The sequence below is a fragment of the Notolabrus celidotus genome, chromosome 18 (assembly GCF_009762535.1).
Source record: "Notolabrus celidotus isolate fNotCel1 chromosome 18, fNotCel1.pri, whole genome shotgun sequence".
NCBI lineage: Eukaryota > Metazoa > Chordata > Actinopteri > Labriformes > Labridae > Notolabrus > Notolabrus celidotus.
Window position 1 is genome coordinate 30,019,627 of NC_048289.1, and position 24,585 is coordinate 30,044,211.

General features: G+C 44.7%; 1 protein-coding gene across 1 annotated transcript; it reads left to right on the forward strand.

Annotated features, from left to right (window-relative positions):
- The first annotated feature begins 2,448 nt into the window (after positions 1-2,448).
- LOC117829831 (transmembrane protein 150A-like) lies at positions 2,449-23,333 on the forward strand. The gene is made up of 7 exons (XM_034707542.1): positions 2,449-2,556; positions 5,050-5,097; positions 7,102-7,188; positions 8,532-8,599; positions 17,075-17,202; positions 20,518-20,695; positions 22,229-23,333. Exons 1-7 carry the CDS (start codon positions 2,453-2,455, stop codon positions 22,474-22,476), a joined length of 861 nt encoding a protein of 286 aa, XP_034563433.1. The 5' UTR covers positions 2,449-2,452; the 3' UTR covers positions 22,477-23,333.
- Positions 23,334-24,585: the final 1,252 nt, after the last annotated feature.

Consider the following 24,585-nt stretch of genomic DNA (forward strand, 5'->3'; position numbering starts at 1 on the left):
TCGCTCTGGTGGAGTGGTTATATGTCAGTTTAACCAGACACAGCCTACATACAACTTTATCTCCATTTACTAGATCAACATACTGACAAACCACGCCATGCTACCAGACGATAACTGTCAGCTGTGCTTGTTTACATCCAGGTAGTAGAGCTTTAGAGCGTTATGGTAGACTGGGAGGGTGGCTGGCAGACATGAGGCCGGCATTTTACGTCTACAATAAAACAAATATGAATTAAAGCCGCAAGCGGTGATGAACGGGCCCTCGCACACCTGCAGCCTCCGCCTACGCGAGCCACCGCCACATGTAAACAGCTGCCTGATATTTGCCACCACATGATGCGAAAGCAAGATCTGAGAGTATATGCAGACTTAGGTGGTGCAAAACAGTTTTTAATCGTCAGTGTGTCTACTATAGGTTGCCCTTGGTTTGGAATGAATCGGAGAAATGCCTAACGAAAGTATGCACCCTTATTTGGACGCCATTTTTCATGTTCAAAGCTAGGTGGCGCTCTTCCTGTTGAGTTTGGGATATAGGTGCAAGAGGCTTTTTTGTGCATCCTGATGCCATGAATATGCGTAAAAATTTTCAGGCATGTAGCTCAAAATAACCTCTATGGGGAGGGTTTTTTGAAAACTGTAGGGGGCGCTAGTGAGCACATTTTTAAAACTTTTTTTGCAAAACCCATAAAATGTCGCAATTTTCCCCAGGACTGATGAGTGTGTTGGATGAGGTGAAATTACGCACATTTTAAAGTCACAAAAATCCATTTTCCGACTTTTTTTTTTTTTGCCCCGCCCCAAAGTCTGACACGCCCACAACTTTCGTCTGAACGGAATGCCTTTACTTTGTATTAATCGTCAATGGGTTTCCTATAGAATGTGTCTAGTTTGGACTGAATCTGAGAAAAGCTCTAGGAGAAATTAGCAAAAGTTTGCACCCTTGCACAGACCCATTTTGGCCCCATTTTTCATGTTCAAAGCTAGGTGGCGCTCTTCCTGTTGAGTTTCGAATATGGGTGCAAGAGGCTTTTTTGTGCGTCCTGATGCCATAAATATGCATAGATCTTTTCATGCATGTAGCTCAAAAAAACTCTATGCGTAGGGTGTTTTTTTTTTACCTCTAGGGGGCGCTACTGAGATTTTTTTTTGCGAGACCTATAATAACTTGCAATTTTCACCAGACCCGATGAGTGTGCAAAAATATCTGCGCTTTCATTCACGTTCAGGGGTCCAAAAATGCGTTTTAAGTGGCGGAAGAAAGAACAATCCTTAGGGTTACAATAGGGCCTTCGCCACCATCGGTGCTCGGGCCCTAATTATATACCCATCCCTCATCATAAAAAACAACATTTCAAGTGTCTTGTTTTGTTACACCAACAGTCTAAAACTAACAAGTCTTTCAATTTTAGTGACAAAAACTCAAGAAATGTAGAACTTTTTTACATTTCAGAAGCTGGACAGAGAAGAAGTTTGTCTTTAAACTGTGATAATGTCTCCATCATGTACTGCTGAATCTGTCCTCGTTGCTCTGGTGGAGTGGTTATATGTCAGTTTAACCAGACACAGCCTACATACAACTTTATCTCCATTTACTAGATCAACATACTGACAAACCACGACGTGCTACGAGACGATAACTGTCACCTGTGCTTGTTTACATCCAGGTAGTAGAGCTTTAGAGCGTTATGGTAGAGGGAGTGTGGCTGGGAGACACAAGGCCAGCATTTTAGGTCTACAATAATACAAATATGAATTATATACCCATCCCTCATCATAAAAAACAACATTTCAAGTGTCTTGTTTTGTTACACCAACAGTCTAAAACTAACAAGTCTTTCAATTTTAGTGACAAAAACTCAAGAAATGTAGAACTTTTTTACATTTCAGAAGCTGGACAGAGAAGAAGTTTGTCTTTAAACTGTGATAATGTCTCCATCATGTACTGCTGAATCTGTCCTCGTTGCTCTGGTGGAGTGGTTATATGTCAGTTTAACCAGACACAGCCTACATACAACTTTATCTCCATTTACTAGATCAACATGCTGACAAACCACGCCATGCTACAAGACGACATCTGTCACCTGTGCTTGTTTACATCCAGGTAGTAGAGCTTCAGAGCTTTATGGCGGCAGACTTTAACCAGAGCTAGTGGAGAGTGGCTGGGAGACATGAGGCCGGCATTTTAGGTCTACAATAATACAAATATGAATTATGTGCCCATCCCTCATCATTAAAGACAACATGCAGGAGGTGATGTCTTCTAGTGTCTTGTTTTGTCACGCCTACGGTCTAAAACTAACAAGTCTTTCAACTTTAGAGACAAAAACTCAAGAAATTTAGAACTTTTTTACATTTCAGAAGCTGGATTGAGAAGAAGTTTGTCTTAAAACTGTGATAATGTCTCCATCATGTACTGCTGAATCTGTCCTCAGTGTTCTGATCACAGTCCTTCATGTTTGTTCTCTTGCAGTGGAGACTCACGGTGCTCGTCATGTCTCTGTGGATGATCCTCCCCGTCAGCCTGCCCGTCTTCACCATCGCTGGAATCTGGGTTGTGTGAGTCCACGTTCGTTCTTATCTTCCTCTCCAAAGACAAACTAAGTGATACAAAGTGTTGTAACTCTGGATTCAGTTCTCTGGAGACTAACCTGTTATCCCCACAGGGTTCACGATGAACTCCACTGTCTGTACAAAGTTCAGGGATGTAAAACAGTTCCCCTTTTTTGGGATGGAGAGAGAAACAGCTTTGTGTTTATCTCGCAATTGTTGAAGGAGATTCGTCCTTGAAATTCCTCTGGGCTGTTCGGTGTAGGCGGTGTCGCTGCGTCCTTCTCCTGCGTCACTTCTCCAAACGTCTTAACCTGACCCAAAGCTGGGAAGTTCTGCCTCCTGATGCATCAAAAAAACAGTCTTAAACTGTGTCGTAACCCCTCTGAAAAGTCAAGGGAGTCATGTTTGAATCATAAAGATGAATAAACATGCACCAATAATCAGATCATGAAGTTAAAGTCTCTCCTGGGGGCTTATTGTTTCATTCCTTGGAAGGTTTTCCAGTTTTCGTTCCAGGTAATTAACTTACAAATGTTTGCTTTGGAGCAGTTATGTTGATGCAAGACTTTAAAAACAAGGATGAATCTCTTCTTTGACTCAGCAGACTGGATCCTGGAAATCAGACACACCGTCAAACTGCAGATTTAGGATGTTTGGATGTGACATCAGCTCACGTCTCTCCTCACCTTAAACTTCTTCCTCTAAGTTGAAGCCTGACCTGCGTGGCTGTTTCTTTTGTCTCTCTCTTCCTCTTCCTTTCTCTCCTCGGTGTGACTGGATTGGCATACAGTCTCCTTTTGTGAGGAGTCTTTCACACCTTCACAAAGTGAGTGTGAGAATTTCCTCACGCCGTGTCTCCAAAGCTTTCCCCCGCCTCAGAGACGAGTCTGTAATCCCCCCTCACTCTGCCTGACCTGCTGACTTACACCGGTCTGTGTGTGTGTGTGTGTGTGTGTGTGTGTGTGTGTGTGTGTGTGTGTGTGTGTGTGTGTGTGTGTGTGTGTGTGTGTGTGTGTGTGTGTGTGTGTGTGTGTGTGTGTGTGTGTGTATTATGACCCGGAAACATAACTGAAGCATGTGCTGCAGCTTTGGCCTGAGAAAGAAGAGTCAATGTGAAATGTTCAAAGTAAAACTGAGGTATAAAGGTTTACTCTTAAATAGTGGCGGTTCTGGGGAGGGGCCAACAGGGGCCCCTGTAAAACTGAACCTGGACCCCCCCCCTGTGGCCCCCTCATCCACACCAAACAAATATTATACAATAAAAAAAGCTTCGGTATCGCGCCGATGTTACAGGCGGAACACATGCGCTTGGTTCCAGTCCCTTAGAGCGCTAAGGGACTCATGTTGAGTGTAAACATCCAATCAGCTGCTGTCAGCTCTGACAACACCCTTGGCCCCAGCCTGGACCCCCAAGTGAAATTGGTCTAGAACCGCCACTGCTCTTAAAGAAGGTTGAACGATGTGATCGTCTCTGCTTGGTCATGTACAGACGGATCAATTCTTCCAACCTGAGTGTCCCCTTGTTGTCGGCGATCAATAGAGGCTCTCTAACCTTGGGATGAGAATCTGTACTCGACTAAACCCCCCTTGCTAGTCTGCCCCAGAATGACTAGTCTGATAAATTACGGCCTGAAGGGGCGCTGGTGGCCTAGCGGTGTAAGCGCCCCACATACAGAGGCTACAGCCCTCGTCGCTGGGGTTGCCGGTTCGATTCCCGGCTGCGACCATCTCCTGCATGTCTTCCCCCGCTCGCTACTCCCCACATTTCCTGTCTCTCTTCAGCTGTCCTATAAAATAAAATAAAGGCAAAAAGCCCCCAAAAATATAACTTTAAAAAAAAACTTAAGGCCTGAAACGCTCCCCACATGTCGTTGCTGTCACCCTCCGCTAGCTGAGGCTGTACTCCAGTTAATGTCTCACAGTGTTGAGGGAATGAATCGTCATGAAACTACGACTGTTTGTTCCAAGTTTCATGACAATCCATCAAATAGTTGGACACAAGTGAAGGATTAAACGACCGACTATCATCACTTCAACGTCACCAACACGACTGAAGATCATGCTCAAGACTCTGACGGTCTGCCAGAGCCCTTAAGAGTGTGTGTGTGTGTGTGTAATGAATTACCCCAGCCTGTGTGTGTGTGTTGGTCATTGTGTAGCTGACAGCGTCTCCTCTGACGTCACACTGCAGGTTAAACTACAACCAGCAGCCTCACTCTGAAACGTATGACGAACACGAGCTGTCAAAACAACGTGTCCTCCATGTGACGGCTGTTTATGTTGTAAAAAATGATGCCGCTCTTTAAAAACCAGGACGGTGCTTTCAAGTGCTGCATTAAGTAGAGGAAAGTAGAGCTTTTCTCCTCACAGTGTGTCTCTTTTGTTTTAAAGTTTGAGTTCCGGTCGTATCAAAGCTTTGAGATTAAAGAAGCGTCATCTGTTTTATGTTTTTCTGTTCACGCTGATATCTTTGACTGAATGTTTTCTCTCCTTTAACAGATACGCCATGGCCCTGTACAACCAGCACGTCTGTCCTGTGCAGAACTGGTACAGTACACACAAACACACACACAAACACACACACACACACACACACACACACACACACACACACACACACACACACACACACACACACACACACACACACACAAACACCAGGTTGTGATGTCAGTGATGTCTCTGATGCTCTTATAATACAATATAGTTATCATAGTCACACACAAATGTACTTCATACTGCAAGTTTTAATGGTTTTTAGAAATTCGATGGATCTTTTAAAGCACTAAACCCATCGTACACTTAAGTAAGGTATCATGTATTATGAACGGCTGGTTATGCAAATTAGAGTCCCGACAGGGCGAGCAGGATCTTGATACAAAGAACCTTTAGGTGTTTTCCCTATCAGAGATTGTTGGCCACGAACTGTCATTATTTCCCCACTCTCTAGATTGATTTGACCAATCAGCTTGAAGTATTTTACACAGCAGGGTAATAACCAGTGGCGGTTCTTGGGAGGGGCCAACATGGGCCAGTGCCCCTGTAAAACTGAACCTGGACCCCCCTGTGACCCCCCCTCCACACCAAACAAATATTATACAATAAAAAAAGCTTTGAGCGCTAAGGGACTCATGTTGAGTGTAAACATCCAAACAGCTGCTGTCAGTCTGCATGTTGATCTAGTACAAAGTAGTATATATGTCTTGTATAAAGGGATGCACTGATGTTTTGCCAGTTTGTTCTCAGCCGGTCCTCGCCCTTCTCAGTCTCTTCTGTCAGGGTTGAATGTGTCCCTCTGACAACACCCTTGGCCCAAGCCTGGCCCCCCCAGAAATTTTGGTCTAGAACCGTCACTGGTAATATCACCTCGAGTAAGTTAAGTGAGTACCTGGTGAACAAAGTGGAGCAGTGAGCAGCTAAAGAGGCCCTCTGTTTTTGTTCTTAGGAGGTGGTGGGGACCAAAAACAGAGATAAAAGCGAGTGAAAATCCTTCACTTCATTTGGAGAGAGAGTTTAAGACGAGATAATTAATTTTCATAAGAAGCGTGAAGGTTCTGCTCCACAAAGTCCAGTCACTGATTATAAAGAACTACATGTAGTGAAACTTCTCTAACGCTGGCGTGTTTATTCAGCATTAATTCAGGAACAGGTCTTTTATGTAACTCATGACGGTGTTTTTTAATCTGGGTATTCTTCAAGGAGTCCACGGCTCTGCGTCTCCTGACAGGTTTATAGACCTTTAATCAAACGTAGGGAGGACTGAGGGGGAGAAGGAGTGGATAGAGTGAACACGAGGGGAGAACGTGTAAGAGGGGGAAGATTTAAGGGTACAGTAAACTGTGAATGTAAGCAGAGGGGAGGAATGATAACAGAAGAGGATACACATGTGTTTCAGTGCAGCAGGTGGAGTTATCTCTAAAGAGGAGTCAGATTTATGGGGTCCGAACCTCGGCTGGGATTAAAACCACCTGCTGCTTTATTTAATAAGAGTCCAGTCCGAGCTGGTACAGAACACATAAAAACGATAAAGCACATCCATGATGAGTCTCGTTACCACGACTCAAGAAGATACCAGAAGCCTTATCAGGAGATGTTGATGACTCCAACATGACACCCTAATAAATAATACAAACCAGGAATCTGAGAGAGCTGCACGACGGGTCAAACTTCATATCTTAGGGAGGAGTTAAAAAGAGACGCAGTGAAGCATCAAACTGTCACTGAGAGACACTTCACCTACAATATCTAGTTAATGTTCCACTTCCTGTTGTGTGAAATCTAAGACATGACGCTCAAACATTAACAGAGTATCAACACGTGTGCTTACTTTAGATTGATTATGCAGCATTGAAGAGGTTTTTAGAGGATAAAGGGTCCACGTTGGAGATCAGGGTTCTGAACTTTGATCCAGTTTGAGTTAAATGGGTGTCAGCGAGTTCAGCTGAGGCCAAAATAAGCTTTTCTACGAGTTTGAATCCATACAGTGAGCACAGCTGGTGTCCTCTGACTGAGACTAACGTGTGTGTTTTTGTCTCTGTGTGTGTTTTATAGGCTTTATAACGAGTCCTGTGCCGAGCCGCTGCACCTTCAGAGAGGTCCTGTTCTGTGCTGCACGCTGGACAACGTCCCCCTCATCAGGTGAGTGAACTCAGGCAGGTACTACAGGCACATTACAACGGATCCGTGTCCGGTCTGTCTCCGATCTGAGATAGGTTTCTATTCTAGTCAATGTGTTAACTTCCACTGGATCCACTCCGTTGTGTTCCGGCTGCGTCTCTGATCCGGCAGGTCAGAATCCTTAGGATCAGATACACAAGACTTCTATTTGCGCCGGATGCCAGAGCACGACGCATCAATCTCAACAGAGCAGATGGAGCGGGACAGGAAGTCAGGTTTCACCAAAACAAAATGAAAACATCCGGTTAATTTTCAGAATAAAACACTCTGTGTTATCACCAGATCGTATTTCACTTAAATACAACAACAAACCAAATCTTATCTGGAATAAGAGCCTGACCTCTGACCTCTCTGTGGTCTGAAGCTCACATCCATCACTTTTCAATGTGCTGCTGTTTGTTTTTCTGCTTCTTGTGGAAACACTGAGCTCAAACAAAGAAAGAATACAGCCATGAGTATTGATACACAACATTTGCTCACAAAGACAAATAGATAATTACAGGAAGGAAGAACACAGGCTAGGAGAGGTTAAAAACAGTCTCATCATGAGCAGAGTGAGTTTGTAATCTTGGCTGAAACAGTTTTTTTGGGGGGGCAGGTGTGTTGAATTTGTGTTGTAAGGTACAGAAAAGTAGGACAGGCCTCCAGCAGGTAGTTACAGTTTTTCCTTTAGCTTCAGATGCATCTCTGTGACCGTGTCGAGCAGCTGCAGGGCCGAGTTCAGTCGTCTGGCGAGTCCACACTTGCCCGTCTGAGGCTCAGCGGAGGACGGGGCGACCTCTTCACCTCCACAGGAAGAAGAGCTTTTGTTGTGTGTAGTGGATCCTTCAGCGCTCTTTGAAACGTCTCCACACTGAGACACCAAATGTAAACAAAGGATGTTTCTTCCTGCAGACGACGGCAGTCAGCGGTTTGACGGATGAGCGAGGGGTTTATGTTGCTGAGGGTTCAGCTCTGAAGTTTTAGTTTCATTGCTTTTTCTCCACAGATGAAGTTCTTGGTTACATTTTTCTTTGACCTCCCACAGAGACTCTCTCTGCAGACATGTTTCCTCCCCTATATGGCTTTCCATGAGGAATATCTGGCATGCTTTTAGTGCCACAGAAAGATAACATTTATGGCAGCGCTGCTTTTCCTGACTATTTTCCTTCCCAGAGAGTGCAGCAGTTAAAACACAGGACCAGAACCCAAAAGGGGGGCATGGATGTGACCTGAACTTGCACAAGAACTTGATTGAACTTGCTCTTTGGCTCCGTTGAGTCCACATTAATGACCCCCCGCTCTCTTCTGTGTTTTCTCTGCAGTAAATGTGGGACTCTCCCTCCTGAAAGCTGCTTCTTCAGCCTCATCTGCAGCACCGGATCCTTCATGGGTGAGTGTCTCTGCAGGTTCCTCTGATGCACTTCTGGATTCAGTACTTTACATTTAGAGTGTCCTGACATGGATTGAAAGCAGAGACTGGATGTGGACTTACCTATTGGTTTCTATAGAGGCGTTTTGAAGCTTAAAGATGGTGGTCTCCATATTAGAAATGCTGACACCAACTAACTTTGGGCTGAACTAAAGACGGGCAAAAGGCGTTTTTTGACCGGAGGAACCAGGGTCTAAATTTAGTTCAGGGGTAGTTAACCTCTTGTACTTTTCAAAGGTCCCGGGACTTTCAGGGGGCGGGGCCTGCAATGCTGAACGTGTCTGATTGGTAGATTAACCGCAGTGTTTTTATTCCTCCCTCCGTCCACAATAACATCACACACATCTGTGTTTCACTTGATTTCTCTTTCTTTCATTAGTTTTTATTTGTTCTATCTTTTTTGTATGTGTGTGTACTTTTCAAAAGAAGAAGCTGTGATTCTCTTGATTTAGCAGCTTGTAACAGTAGTCTTCTCTCAGCCCACTACGAATACCCGGTGTTCCGGTTTTAAAAGTGACCCTGTAAACTGGAGACCTTCAGCTGAACGTGTCAGTGTGGAGTTTACACAGCTGTTGAAACACAGAGGGAGTTCCTGGGAATGCAAACTAGTTTAGTTTTTATTAAGATTTCAAAATATCCTCATCAGATATTTAATGATCGTCTAAAGCAGATGTTCTCAAAGTGGGGTCCTGGGACCCCTGAGGGTCCGCGAACCTGTTAATTTTCTGAAAGTGTTTCAGATCAATTACTTGAAAAGTATAAATGCTGTCATGTTGAGTCCACAAGGAATGAAATGACCCTCTGTTTTTAAGTATACAAGTGGGATTTACTTGATTCAAATTGAAGTGTTATCTGTTTATCACTATGGTACAGGTCTAAAGTATTTACATTGATACGTTTTACAATACAAATAGTTCCAAGGGGAACTAAGAGTGCAAATGGTAGTAAGCATGTGCTTTAGTGATGGGAAGTTCAGCTCTTTACAGAGAGCTGGCTCTTTAAACTCGGCTCCCAAAGAAGAGCCGGCTCTTTCGACTCCTGAACAGCTCTTAATTTAGGATCTTTTGTAGCCGTATATTTTACCTTAACTAAAAAATAATGGTTTGTGTTGAAAACCCTTTAACAGTGTTTTTATGAGAAGACTTATAATTGACCAATTTTGTGCATTTATTCTGTTACAGAACCATTCTTACCCTAATCCTAAGGGTTAGGGTTAGGATTAGGGTTAGGATTAGGGTTAGGATTAGGGTTAGGGTTAGGGTTAGGATTAGGGTTAGGGTTAGGGTTAGGGTTAGGATTAGGGTTAGGATTAGGGTTAGGGTTAGGGTTAGGGTTAGGGTTAGGATTAGGGTTAGGGTTAGGGTTAGGGTTAGGGTTAGGATTAGGGTTAGGATTAGGGTTAGGGTTAGGGTTAGGATTAGGGTTAGGATTAGGGTTAGGGTTAGGGTTAGGGTTAGGGATTAGGGTTAGGATTATGGTTAGGGTTAGGGTTATGATTAGGGTTAGGGTTAGGGTCAGGATTAGGGTTAGGGTTAGGATTAGGGTTAGGGTTAGGGTTAGGATTAGGGTTAGGGTTAGGGTTAGGGTTAGGGTTAGGATTAGGGTTAGGATTAGGGTTAGGGTTAGGTTTAGGGTTAGGATTAGGGTTAGGGTTAGGGTTAGGATTAGGATTAGGGTTAGGGTTAGGATTAGGATTAGGGTTAGGGTTAGGGTTAGGGTTAGGATTAGGGTTAGGGTTAGGGTTAGGATTAGGGTTAGGGTTAGGGTTAGGGTTAGGATTAGGATTAGGATTAGGATTAGGGTTAGGGTTAGGATTAGGGTTAGGGTTAGGTTTAGGGTTAGGATTAGGGTTAGGGTTAGGGTTAGGGTTAGGGTTAGGATTAGGGTTAGGGTTAGGATTAGGGTTAGGGTTAGGATTACGATTAGGGTTAGGGTTAGGATTAGGGTTAGGATTAGGATTAGGATTAGGGTTAGGGTTAGGGTTAGGGTTAGGATTAGGGTTAGGGTTAGGGTTAGGATTAGGGTTAGGGTTAGGATTACGATTAGGGTTAGGGTTAGGGTTAGGGTTAGGATTAGGATTAGGGTTAGGGTTAGGGTTAGGGTTAGGGTTAGGATTAGGATTAGGATTAGGGTTAGGGTTAGGATTAGGGTTAGGGTTAGGGTTAGGGTTAGGATTAGGGTTAGGGTTAGGGTTAGGATTAGGGTTAGGGTTAGGGTTAGGGTTAGGGTTGGGATTAGGGTTAGGGTTAGGGTCAGGATTAGGGTTAGGGTTAGGATTAGGGTTAGGGTTAGGGTTAGGGTTAGGGTTAGGATTAGGATTAGGGTTAGGATTAGGGTTAGGGTTAGGTTTAGGGTTAGGATTAGGGTTAGGGTTAGGGTTAGGATTAGGATTAGGGTTAGGGTTAGGATTAGGATTAGGGTTAGGGTTAGGGTTAGGATTAGGGTTAGGGTTAGGGTTAGGATTAGGGTTAGGGTTAGGGTTAGGGTTAGGATTAGGATTAGGATTAGGATTAGGGTTAGGGTTAGTATTAGGGTTAGGGTTAGGTTTAGGGTTAGGATTAGGGTTAGGGTTAGGGTTGGAACCAGAACCAGAACGAAACTCAAGCAAACCGAACCGAACGGAAACCGAACCAGAACTAAACCCGAACCGAACCAGAACCGAACATGAACCGAACCGGAACCGAACCAGAACTAAACCAGAACCGAACCAGAACCGACCCGAACCAGAACCGACCCGAACCAGAACCGACCCGAACCAGAACCGACCCGAAACGAACCCGAACCGGAACCGAACCGGAACCGAAGCGGAACCGAACCAGAACTAAACCAGAACAGAACCGAACCGAACCAGAACTAAACCAGAACCGAACCAGAACCGAACCAGAACCGAACCAGAACCGAACCAGAACCGAACCGAACCAGAACTAAACCAGAACCGAACCAGAACCGAACCAAAACCGAACCAGAACCGGAACAGAACCAAAACCAGAACCGAACCAGAACTAAACCAGAACCGAACCGAACCGTAACCTAACCAAAACCAGAACCGAACCAGAACTAAACCAGAACCGAACCGAACCAGAACCAAGTCAAGCAAATAGAACCACAACCAAACTGGAGCAAACATTATTAATGTCCTCAGGTTGGCATTGAGAAAAATCAGATCCCTCAGCTTGGATGGTCTGATCCGGTTTCTCCTCTCAGTGAGTATTTGCCCAGTCTTTGAGAAGAACCCTAACCCTCTCAGATGGAACAGATGAGGCCACGATACACAGCCTCCCCTCCATCACCTGTATCCTATATGTGATTGGCCGCATGGCCGCCATGCTGACCAATCAAAACAAAGTTCTGCTGTGAGCAGAGCTGGGGCTGAGCACTGAGAGAGCTAAGCAGGGAAAGGAAAAAACTGGGAGCCGGCTCTCTCTGGATGTGAGCCGGCTCTTCTGATTCACTATAAAGCATCGACTCTCAGAGCCGCAGCTCTACTGGTCTGGTGGTGTAGTGCATTTACTTTTTTTTCTCTATACGTCACTGGCCTGATTTGCGCAATCTACCTGGGACAATGGGGGCACAGAAACCTTTTAGTTCGGGGTAAAGTAGTTCTGGGGGCTAAAAGACCCCGAAACTCTTGGTCGAAATGCACCTGGTTCTCTGCAGAACTGTAGCCTTAAAATAATCAGAAAAGTTTTAGTATGGGCTCTAATGGGGATTCGTTGGTGTTTTGGGACCAGCCTCTAGTGGACACTTGAAGAACTGCAGTTTTTGGACTTCCTTTGTGAACAGGTTTCTGCTTGTCCAGGAGTTGCATTATAAGAAGTGGCTCATAGATCTGGACATGTGTGCTGATCTCCTTCATGCCACCCTTGTGTAAGTCCGTGTGCAGCCTTGTTTTCTCAGCTGCACTGACTCCCGCCGAGTCTCCTCTCCAGCCGAGTCCCTGCCATGTCCTCCTTCACATCTCCCCTCTTCCCCTCTGGAGGGAAACTTTCCTCAATGCCATGAATGGCTGCACTTTTTACTCTCACATGACCCAGGAGTATTCACCCTCAGTGCCCATGAGGGCAACGACTCCGCTCTGCTGTGAACCAGTTCTACTTTAAACCTGCTATTTTAGGTGATTTCCCCGGGGTCGTCACCCCGAGTGCAGGCGGGGGAATATTGATTTTCTTGTTTTTTGTTAGTCTGGAGTATGAATAGTAAGCTTAGTTTGACCCAAAGCCAGGTTCAACTTTGTACAACATAAGTTTTTACTCACGCTGGAGAGAGCCGGCATGCTGACTGAGGCAGAGTTTGATTGTTGTGTTCACGTATGCCCAGACGACCTGAGCCAAGAACAGCGTCTCCAAACGACCCAGGTGTGAAAACGCTCTGAGTGTTAAGTGTTTTCATTCAGTGAACTTGTGATCAGTGAGAGAGCTGTGTGCCTGATTTGTTAGCAGGGTTGTAGATGAGTCTGCAAACCTCAAGTACGAGTTGAGTCTGAATCACCAGAGAAGAATCACAGTCATGTATACGTCAAGTTCCCAGAGTCCAGGTCCAGTCCTCGTTACCTGAGGATTTCTAAAGAGGAACGCTTTTTCCCACACCAAGCTTTTCTTGATAGAGAGACGCACTCATGTCTTTTTCCCTCCTTTCTCTCTCTGCCTGTCTCTTACTTTAACTCTTCCTGTCCCATTAAAGTTACTAACCATAGACCTTTCTGGAGTCCCTGAGCTCCCTTGTCTCGTAGGTTCCTCTGGATCTCTGCTTTAGATTCCTTTTTTTGGGGTCTGTCATTCATTCTTTGTATTCTTCTTTTTTTCTTTTATTCCTTCTTTCTTGTTTCTGTCTTTTTTTTCTTCTTTATTTCATTCCTCCTTTCTTTCTTCCTCTCTTTCATTCCTTTTTCCTTTCATTCCTTCTTTCTTGCTGTCCCTCTTTCTTTCATTCTTTTCACCTTTATTTTCTCTTTTCTTTCTTTCCTTCTTCCTTTCTTTTATTCCCTTTTCCTTTCTTTTATTTCTGCGTGCTTTCTTTCTTTCAGTCCTTTCTGCTTTCTTTCTTCACTTCTCTCTTTTCTTCTTTCTTTCTCTCTTTGTTCTTCCCATGTTTCAAGACTCCAGCTGCTACAACTACTACTATCCGTCTCCCCACTATCATCTCTCTCTCTCTTCATCTCCCTCTATCCCTCTCTCCAACACGGTCTCAGCAGATGTGTGTCTAACATGAGTCTGGTCCTGCTGGAGGTTTCTGCCTGTTAAAGGAAGTTTGTCCTTGCCACTGTAACTTGCTAAATGCTGCAAAGTGCTCTGCTCATGGTGGATTAAGATGAGATCAGACTGAGTCCTGTCTGTAAGATGGGACTGGATCTGATCCGGTCTTGATGTTGGGTCTTTGTTAATAGTAGAACATAGAGTACGGTCTAGACCTGCTCTGTTTGGAAAGAGTCTGAGGAGAACGTTTGTTGGGATTTATTGATGCATTTCATTATTTAAAGACAGGACAAGATCAGAAAGAGGAGAAGAGTTGAGCTTTGTCCACAGGGGGCGCCAAAACACACCCAGACAGTTCCTAACAGTAGCTTTAATCCAGTACTTTTAGTTTCTAACCTTTGCTGCAGAGAGTTTCGTCTTCCTGTGAATCTTTCTACACATGAATCCTCATTCGGACTTATTAAGAACAAGAGACACCTTTACTCTCCCTCCAACATCAGTACGGCGAGGCGGCGTCAAAGAAACAGCGAGCTCTCAGCGTATCATCAGAGAGTCAAAGTGCTGAAGCTGCAGATCTCAGTGTGAGCAGATTCCTCTCGTCTGTTTATCAAACTGCTCCTCGAAGCTTCACAGCAGTTCCTCTCTCCTCTCCCACACGTCCCTCTGATGTTCACGCAGCTCACATCTGGAGCTCGACGTGCCGCGAACACGGAGCGACTGTTTTTATGTTCATATCGATTCCCCTGCGGCGATCACGACGCCCACCTTCTCATGATTACAACGAGAGAGTTCAATCAGGACGCTCAGATCAGGGTTTAAACATTTACTGGACCTCATTAGAGTATGACGGTGTTCTCAAACAGGCTTAATGTTTGCTGCGTCTGAAATCACAGAGCCAAAGAATGACGAGACAATCACCGGGCGTCACTGAGCACGTGGACGTACGACAGAAACATGCTTCAGCACTGTTTGTGTTCTGTTCTCTGATGGAGGTCTACGTGATCAGCAGCACTTTACTCTCTGTCTTCTTGAACCAAACCCTCTTCCTCAGAAACACCACATCAAAAAGTCTCACAGCGCCGTTCAAACAAACAGATCTGTGTGAGAAACTACAAACACACACTCTCTAACCCCGTTATGTAACGAACGCTACAATGTCTCAGCTTTTCTGGACAAAATGCACAAGCTGTTTTATCTCAACATCCCAGGGGTGCAGGGTTTCATAACTGGGAAGTCAAGGATGCAGATGATTCATCTTGCAACAATTTCAAGTTCCTGATATTTGAATTTTAGACTGAGTGACAGGACTGCATGATGAGGTGCAACGTCTCTTGATCAGATCTCTGTTCTTTTCTGGAAACATTGCCACGATGTGTCCAAGCGTTTCATGTGAAGAGAAGTTTCCAGAAGTGAATGCACACACAGGCTCCATGCAGACATCAGTGTACCTAAAACTAAACAACATGAGCGCTGACTGAGTGACGTGTGATCAAACGTTTGAGTGATTGGATCACAAAGCGTCTGGACTTTCACACTTGTTTTATCTGATTCAATCACACCAGATGAAGACAAAGTGGAACAAGTTCTCTGAGACGGCTGGCTTTGAGGAGTGACCTTTAAGAGCAATGTTAAAAACTTGATATGAGAAAGTAAGAGGTGCAGGTCTTAGAGGTGCTTCAGGTTAAGGCACAGCATTTAACAGTTTGGTCGTAACAGAGGTTCTCAGACTCCAGAACCCAGACTGAAGTCCAGTCAGAGACATTGTTTTCAGGACTTGTGATTTGAGCACTGATGACACAGAAGTGGACTCAGACTCAAAAGATGGAAAGGAGGACTGACTTCTTTCCTGGTGAAGACGGTTTTGTGGTTTTGGGGGGTTTTCAGTTTGGAGGAAGTGCCGTCACATGTGTTCCCCTGCATGCTCGCCCACATGCAGAAACACTTCCTGCCAGGATGCAGAAAAGGCCCCAAACAGAGACTTTGATTCAAAGATTTTACAGCTAATGCAGCGCAACATGTTTGATATGTGGGATAGACATCTCTCAAGAATCAATCAATCAATCTATTTATATATCACCAAATCACAACAAATGTTATCCTCAGACTCTTTCCAAACAGAGCAGGTCTCGACCGTACTTTATGTTCTATTAAAGACCCAACATCAAGGATCAGATCCAGTCCCATCTTACAGACAGGACTCAGTCTGATCTCATCTTAATCCACCATAAGCAGAGCACTTTGCAGCATTTAGCAAGTTACAGTGGCAAGGACAAACTTCCTTTAACAGGCAGAAACCTCCAGCAGGACCAGACTCATGTTAGACACACATCTGCTGAGACCGTGTTGGAGAAAGGGATAGAGGGAGGTGAAGAGAGAGAGAGATGATAGTGGGGAGATGGATAGTAGTAGTTGTAGCAGCTGGAGTCTGGCACGTCCACAGCAGCAGAGATCCAGAGGAACCTACGAGACAAGGGAGCTCAGGGACTCCAGAAAGGTCTATGGTTAGTAACTTTAATGGGACAGGAAGAGTTAAAGTGAGAGACAGGCAGAGGGAGGAGAGAGAGGGAAAGAACGGATCCTAGTGTGTCAGTCTAAGCCTATAGCAGCATAACTAAGACCTGGTCCAAGCCTGATCCAGCTCTAACTATAAGCTTTATCAAAAAGGAAAGTTTGAAGCCTACTCTTAAAAGTAGAGAGGGTGTCTGCCTCCTGGACTCTGACTGGTAGATGATTCCAAAGGAGTAGGGCCTGATAGCTGAAGGCTTGACCTCCCATACTACTTTTAGAGACTTTAGGTACGATGAGCAGGTTGTAAGACAAAATAAGGACCCCATTCTTTAACAGGCAGAAACCTCGAGCAGGACCAGAGTCATGTTAGACACTCATCTGTGAAGACCGTGTTGGAGAGAGGGATAGAGGGAGATGAAGAGAGAGAGAGATGATAGTGGTGAGACGGATTGTAGTAGTTGTAGCAGCTGGAGTCTGGCAGAGAGGAACCTACGAGACAAGGGAGCTCAGGGACTCCAGAAAGGACTATGGTCTGTGACTTTAAAGTGACAGGCAGAGAGAGGAGAAGACAGGGTCCCAGTGTGTCAGTTCCCCCTGCAGTGAATGCCTATAGCATTTTAAGCTTACCCCCAAGCAGTGTTTTCAAACATGTTAAGATTCTGGGTCCAACTATAAGACAAATATGTCGTCCCTTCTCTCTTCCTGTCCTCATCATCCTCTCTCTCTCTTCCTCCAGTGATGCTGATCGGTCTGCTGCGTTACGCCCACGTCATCGAGAAACACCAGAACTGCATCCTGAACACGGCCGGTCTCTCCACCTCGTGGATCTGTGCTGCCGGACTCATCATGGTGGGAAACTTCCAGGTAACCAGCGTCTCATCGAACACTTACTTCATATTTATTATGTAAAAAACAATGAAAGGAGTAAACAAAGAGAGTTCCTGACCCCGCTGTAAAACTGCTGCGTCTTCTGAAGTTACATCATTTCTTACATAATTAACAAAAAGCCTTCAGTCACAGTCAGACTCTCACATTTCTCTCTCTGTGGGAGATTCCTGTCTTTGTGAGTCCGTCTTTGTTTTTCTGACGGTGGATGTGAATAATAATAAATCAGGCGTGGTCTCTCTGTGGTCAGCGGGGTGTTTATCGTCTTATCTCAGTGTAACATGTGCTCACTAAACTCTGAATACACTGTGATTTTATCCCTTCTCTCCATCAGAGGGATGTTAGAGTGTGCAGTGTTTGCAGCTTGGGTACATCTTTTCATGGTTTATGGGTCAGTGCCATGGAAACAGAGAGTCGAGTGTCATTGTAGCCTCTTTACGACACAAAGGTAACGTCAGAGATGAGGAGTTAAGGAGCTCAGACCATCCTGTGACTCCAACACAAAGATGTTATGAGCTAAACTCTGCAGGTCAACGGATGAGTCTCTCTCTGTGTGTTCAGAGAGCTGAGAGTGAGGCTGTCATTAGACGCACAGTAGAGGAGTTACAGTACAGAACGTGTACGTACACGTCGGTGATGCTCAGGGTTCTCGTGGCCTCGGGTCTCAGCTGTGTTTAATGTGAACATGTGTCGACTCTCGTGCTTTTCCAGGAATGTAGTTCAGGATTTGTATTTTACTCAGACTTTTATGAGTTAAAGCATGTGCAGACTTGGAGAGGAACTATGCTCAGGTACTTTGATGTGTAACCAAAGCAGAGGGTGTTTACACGTCAGCTAGTTATCCTCAGGTTTATGCATTATCCAGCAGCTTCTCTGGCTCCCGGTCAAATTCAGAATCTCCTTCAAAATCCTCCTGTACACATTCAAGGCCATCCACAACCTCACCCCCTTGTATCTGTCCGATCTCCTCCACATTGTCACCCCCTCTCGCACCCTCAGGTCTTCCTCCTCCCTAAACCTCTCTGTGCCCCCTGCCCATCTCAGCAGGGGCTTTCAGTCGCTCTGCTCCCCAACTCTGGCACTCACTCCCACCTGACATCAGAAACTCTGACTCTCTACCCCTCTTCAAATCAAAACTCAAATCCCACCTGTTCCAATCTGCATTCTATGTTTGATTTCCACTGCTTCATTTTTAACTTGGTGTTACTTTGCTTGTTGTTTTTATTTATTTTATCATGCTATTTTATTTTATTGTGTTTTAATCCTTCTGTAAAGTAGCCTTGAGTGTTAAAAAAGGCGCTTTTAAATGAAATGTATGATTATTATTATTATTATTATTATTATTATTATTATTATTATTATTATTATTATTATTATTATAGAAGCTTAGTCTCGCACTAAAGCTGCCGGTGTGTTTTGATTTCTCCCGGGAATGACTTGGCTGACGCGTTGTACTGTTATACGTTTGTCCATACAATACCATTCACTGCAGTTGTTGAAATAACTGGTCTGAGGCGTAACTTTGGTTTGCAGCACAATACAATCAATTTATTGCATCACCGTACGAACAGTTAGACAGCGTCCACAAGTTTCTCCTTCATTGCACGTACAAACATTTTAGATGCGGTTCTCCATGCCGCCTGCCGACGCAGCGTCACAGCATCCAACGTAACGACATGACAAGGCAACAACGTGACAAACGCAACAACGACAACGTGACAACGGTCAAAAACCAACTGCCCTTCCGGGTCAAGACACACATCTGATACCCAGGCGGTGACGTACTTTTATACCTGTGCCCTTAATGAGCAAAACGATGACACCTTGTGGCACAATAAACAATGTGTTTCACAGCTTGACCCAAAACATGAATCTGGCTCTTACAATTATTATATAAAAATGTACCAACCTGTGGATCTAATATTTCACTCGTCACGGCTCACTAGATTCAGCCCAGGTTACAGTTTTGTGGATTTATGCTGGATTATCAAAAATCCAGTAAATAAGACTGAACATGTGCAAAGTCCCAAACCTTTACTGCTCCACTGGGTCTGATGTTTATGTTGCATTCATGTGGTGTTGGGATTTACAAAAAGAAAAAGCCACAAGTTGAGATATTCACAGTTTAGGAAACAGGTGACTCTCTCCATCGGTCTACAGCCCCTTAATCTCTGTCTGTGTTCTACGGGTAGTTACATTTTGGAGGAGGTGCACATCAGCTACGTACGTAGGCCTCTGCGTAGGTACAGGAGCTACGCGGACCTCCGGCGTAGGCTACACCAGGTACGTCTGCTCACATTTTATGAATGTGGAGTCTGACTTCCTCTTCCATTGCTGCACACGTGCGCTAATATCATCCATCAGAGCTGCTCAGAATCTGAGGACAGATAAGAGGTGATACTCAGAAGAGTGTGTGTTCCGTCAGAGGTCAGTGTTGAAGCTTGAGGCCCTCGCGTGTGTGTGTCCTCTGTCTGCACACGTCTTGGTCTCTCTGACTTAATTTCAGGGAGGAGCCGACCGCACACACTCCATCCTCAGGGTCCCCTGTCATTCCCCCCCACACAGTTTAAGTCTGGTCCTGTTCTGCGCTCTGATTGGCTGACAGTTCTCCTCCCCGTCTTCGTCTTACATAATGAGGCTCAGTGTTTGGCTCATGGTAAACATGGCACGAGTCCTTTAGGGGGGATTTAGTGTATGAACGTGCCTGAGACACACACGAGGGTCAGTGTTTACGTCCACGGATCAAGTGTTGATGTTGAATCAGAGTTTCTGGGAATCCTGAATGAGACGGCTGCAGAGAGGCGACACAAAACTCTGACTCATTGAGTTAGTTTGAGTGACGTTCAGTCATAACTCTTCCACATTTAATCCTTTTTTATCCTCCTGTCAGTCGTTTCATGGATAGATGAATGATCTTAATACAGACAGCCTTGATGTGAGGGTGTAAAGCCTGAGTAATATATGCTCTAAACTGGATGCATCCCTTCTTATTTTGGAGGGGAATGGAGATCTTCGGCTGCTTTGTGCAGAAACAACTCACATAAATCGAACAAGGCGACATGTTCTCACTCTTTGTGTCTCTTCCCTGTAATTACAGAACTCTAACAGCTGCTTCGTCCCAACAAAACCTCCTCTGTCATTCTCCAAAACAGCTGCTGAGAGAAAACACGTGTTCATGTGCAGATTCAATATTCACTTCCTGTTTCTACGTCACTAAATCTGAATATAACGATGATGATTTTGTCTCTCTGCCTTGTCAGTTCTGACCTGTTCATGTGTGTTTCTGTATCTCAGGTGGATTTCGCTAAAGTCCTGCACTACGTGGGAGCAGGAGTGGCCTTCCCCTCCAGCATGCTGTTTGTGTGTCTGCAGTCGGCTCTCACCTACAGACTGGCCAAGACTCAGGACGAGTATCGTGTCGGACACCTGCGGGTGATGATGGCTCTGCTGGCTCTGGTCGCTCTGGTGCTTAGTATCCTTCATACAGAAAAACAACAACAACATGTAGACGTGTCTCCTGCAGTGTTTGTGCTTTAAGTCCTCTGTTGTTTGACGGAGAGTTTGATGACTGTCCAAAGTTTGACTGGGATGTTTAATGTCCTTGCAGAGGTTGTGTTTGAATTGTGTTGCACGGCCCCCTGCTGGGGAAACACCACTCTTACATCCTCCTCATCCCAAAGATCAGAAGATGTCCATCAGGTGAAGTCGGTTTAAAAAGTGACGCCACATTAGTCCCAGTGACATTTGCTCTCATTTTATGCATGTGGAGTCTGACTTCCTCTTCCACCGCTGCACACGTGCGCTACTATCATCCATCAGATGATCCCAAAGATGTGTCAAAGGCAGCGACACCAGAAATATCTCAGCACAAACATCAAGACACATAGACTGAATATCTTCAAAGTACATTTCCAAGCATGCACGCCCATAGACTGTATGAAACATGAACGTAGTCTGAGGGACTTCACCCACTGGACTCTGGGGTGCCGTTAGCCTAGCAGTATAAGGGTGCACCATAAACAGAGACTAGCCCTCGTCGCAGCGGTCGTATGTTCAACTCCAGGCTGCGACTATTTGCTGCATGTCTTCCCCTGCTCTCTGTTTCCCACATTTCCTGTCTCTGTCTAGCTGTCCTATCAAATACAGGCAACTCCAATTAACTTTCAGTCTAAATTCAGACTAAAAGTTTTTTGGAACCAGGTTGTTAGCATGCTTAAGGGCCTGTGTCCACTGACTGCTGTTTCTGCTCTAGCAGGGCCCACACCTTGATTTCAGAGCAGGTATCTCCAACGCTTATTGTTGTGAGGTTACAAAGTTTTTCCCACAGCACTTATGTCCCCCTCAGTAGTGTTACCTGTTTCGTTTGAAACGCTTCAAACCCCACCCCTTCTTGATTTTGATTGGTCAGTGAGGGAGAAGTGACATCGAACAGTACGGTGGTGTTTCAAAAGTTGGACTTATGTCAACTGGGTGAGCTCCAAGCCGCAAAAAATAGCTGATGCTGAGGGTTTTTTAGCTCCAAAAACACTGAACTGCATTGGTTTTGTAAAAGGAGAAGGCACTGTCAGTGTTAAAGTATGTCATCAGTGGACACAGGCCCTGATGCTGCTGTAAGAATGAGCATTTTAACATGGGTGTCAATGAGGATTCCTTGGCTTCTGCAGCCTCAAGTGGACACGTGAGGAACTGCAGTTGTTTGCACTACAGTGTTAGCATCATTTTTCAACTAAAGAGGTTCTTATTTAGGTATTTATGGGTCTCCACTGCTCACTGTCATCACATTAGGTCTTCAAAAGAACAGAACCAGAAGAGGATACTTGATATAAGTGCCAATGCCGTCACCCTGAAAGCCATCTTATACATTTTATGAACATGTTTACATCGCCACCTAGTGTGCAATAAGTTACTTCCACTAGGATAAGTTTAAAGAACATAAATTGAGTGTGGAGTCACTCATCTCCTTCCTCCTCTGCAGTCTTTGTTCTCCTTAACTTCTGATCCTCAGGCGGCGTCTTCTTCTGCCAGCAAAGCTTCGCCCTGCAGCATGCCTCCGCCATCTTCGAGTGGATCTACTGCATGCTCATCATGATGTTCTACGGGACTTTTGCCTTCGAGTTCGGCGGTATCTCGGGGGACACGCTGATGGTCCTGTCCAGAGGGGGCGGGGTGCTGAGCTTCTCCACATCCGGACACAAGGCGGACGTGGGAGGGGGATCGAACCACTGCCAGCCGGACAACTTATCCATGCTGTAACTGAACTCTGGGATGTTTCAGCACGCCTGGAACAGAGACTGAATCAGGAGCCCGGACGCTGCATCCTGCAAATCCTCACGCTCACTGCTGCACACGAAGCTGACTTGAGAAGAGACCAAAGACTGAAACTCTCTCTCTCGCTTTGCAACCGTGCTGAACGCTGCACAAGACGTAGAGTGCCTTTTCTGAACACAAGCACCAGCAGAGTCGCACACAGCCCTGATGTTTGTTTGGACTCTCTTCATGAAACAATCAGCTCTTGGCTGAAGTCGCCTTCAACAGATCTTACGTCCTTAAAGTTCCTCAGATTTCAAAGTGTGTTTGAATGTTTGGACGCTCAGACACTGAGCTCTGTATTGTTTTAAACCTCAGGAAGTTTTGTTACATAATCGGCTCCATGGTTCGGGTGAAGTTTTTGAATACTTAGTACAATACATGAGAAGTTACTGTGTGCCAAGACAAAGTTCATTCCATGTCACTTAACTGTTTTATTTTTATATTTGTTGCCCAAAAAAATGACAAAACTATCCGTCTTAATATTGAAGTTTCTTTCAATGCTCTCAAATAATTCAAGTTTTGTTTCCTAAAGCTTTAAAGCATCTCGTCCCCCGGCCTGGATAAGCTCTGTTGTATATTTTGATATTTGTGGTTTCAGCTCTTTGCCAAACAAACTTGTATTGTGCTCTCTGTTACAGTGAGAGACTCCGTCTGTATGGGACCAGATTATGTAGAGAGAAAGAATCTGTCATGCTGTGTTTGATCGCATACTAAGACACCTTTCTGAGGAAATAGAGTTTTATATTGTAAGCACAGAACCAAAGAATAAAGCTAATAGGAGTTGCCTGTTTCTAAAAGTTCTTCCTGTGTTTTTATTCAAATGTCTGGATTAAAAAGAAGATCAAACTTTATTTATAAAGCGTCAAATCCCAACAAATGTTCTCCTCAGACTCTTTCCAAACAGAGCAGGTCTAGACCGTACTCTATGTTCTATTATTAACAAAGACCCAACATCAAGACCGGATAAGATCCAGTCCCATCTTACAGTCAGGTCTGATCTCATCCCTTTCCATGCAAGGATCCTGGGTTCAAATCCCTCACACGAACAGCCCGTGGGAGATGGAATTAAAAACCCTTTCCTGACACTGTAATAAGAACTATTCTTTTAAAGTACAAAGTACAAAGTAAGTTCATCCAAGCAGCCCTGTGGTGTTGAGGATAGACCAGCTACCTTTTCTGATGGTTCTGGGTTCAAAACCTAGTTCTAATGTGACCTGAAAAGCAACAAACATTTCCCCAGCACCCTCTTTTTACCCTTTATCAATCAATCTTTATTTATATAGCGCCAAATCCCAACATACATTATTAGAAGACTCAGGTCTAGACCGTACTCTATGTTCTATTATTAACAAAGACCCAACATCAAGACCGGATCAGATCCAGTCCCATCTTACAGACAGGACTCAGTCTGATCTCATCTTAATCCACCATGAGCAGAGCACTTTGCAGCATTTAGCAAGTTACAGTGGCAAGGACAAACTTCCTTTAACAGGCAGAAACCTCCAGCAGGACCAGACTCACGTTAGACACACATCTGCTGAGACTGAAAGAGGGATTGAGGGAGGTGAAGAGAGAAAACTGCAGTTCCTTGAGTGTCCACTTGAGGCTCCAAACAGCAGAAATAAACATTTTTACAGCCATATATAAAGAACGGTTAGGCTCTGAACAACACATTTTTCAACTCATTGGTTTTGAAGATGTTTAAAGAACACATTTTGCATAATCAGGGGCGTGGCTGGGTTTACTGACAGGTGGGCTCACTGTAGCTGTTTGCTAGGAGGCTTAAGGCCCGCCTCCTTGCCTCTTGCAGGTCACTTTAAAGTTTGAGTCAAACTGGTCGTCACTGAGAGTACGTCCATGTTGTGCAACCCAGTGAAGGGATCTGAGCAGGTTCCCTCAAACTAAACTCAATCATTATTATTTTGCTTGCAGTCCTTCGATTGAATTACGAGGCTCAAACCAAGAAAAACAGAACAGGCCGAACGTCAATGAAAAGCCAACCAACACATTAAATTTCACTGAGCTGTCAGAGCAGAGTCAAACAGACTGTAA

Coding starts and splice junctions, on each gene's coding strand:
- LOC117829831 (XM_034707542.1), top strand. CDS start 2,453: ATGTTTGTTCTCTTGCAGTGGAGACTCACGGTGCTCGTCATGTCTCTG. Junction 5,098..7,101: donor GTCTGTCCTGTGCAGAACTG/GTACAGTACACA, acceptor TGTGTTTTATAG/GCTTTATAACGAGTCCTGTG. Junction 17,203..20,517: donor TCATGGTGGGAAACTTCCAG/GTAACCAGCGTC, acceptor TCTGTATCTCAG/GTGGATTTCGCTAAAGTCCT.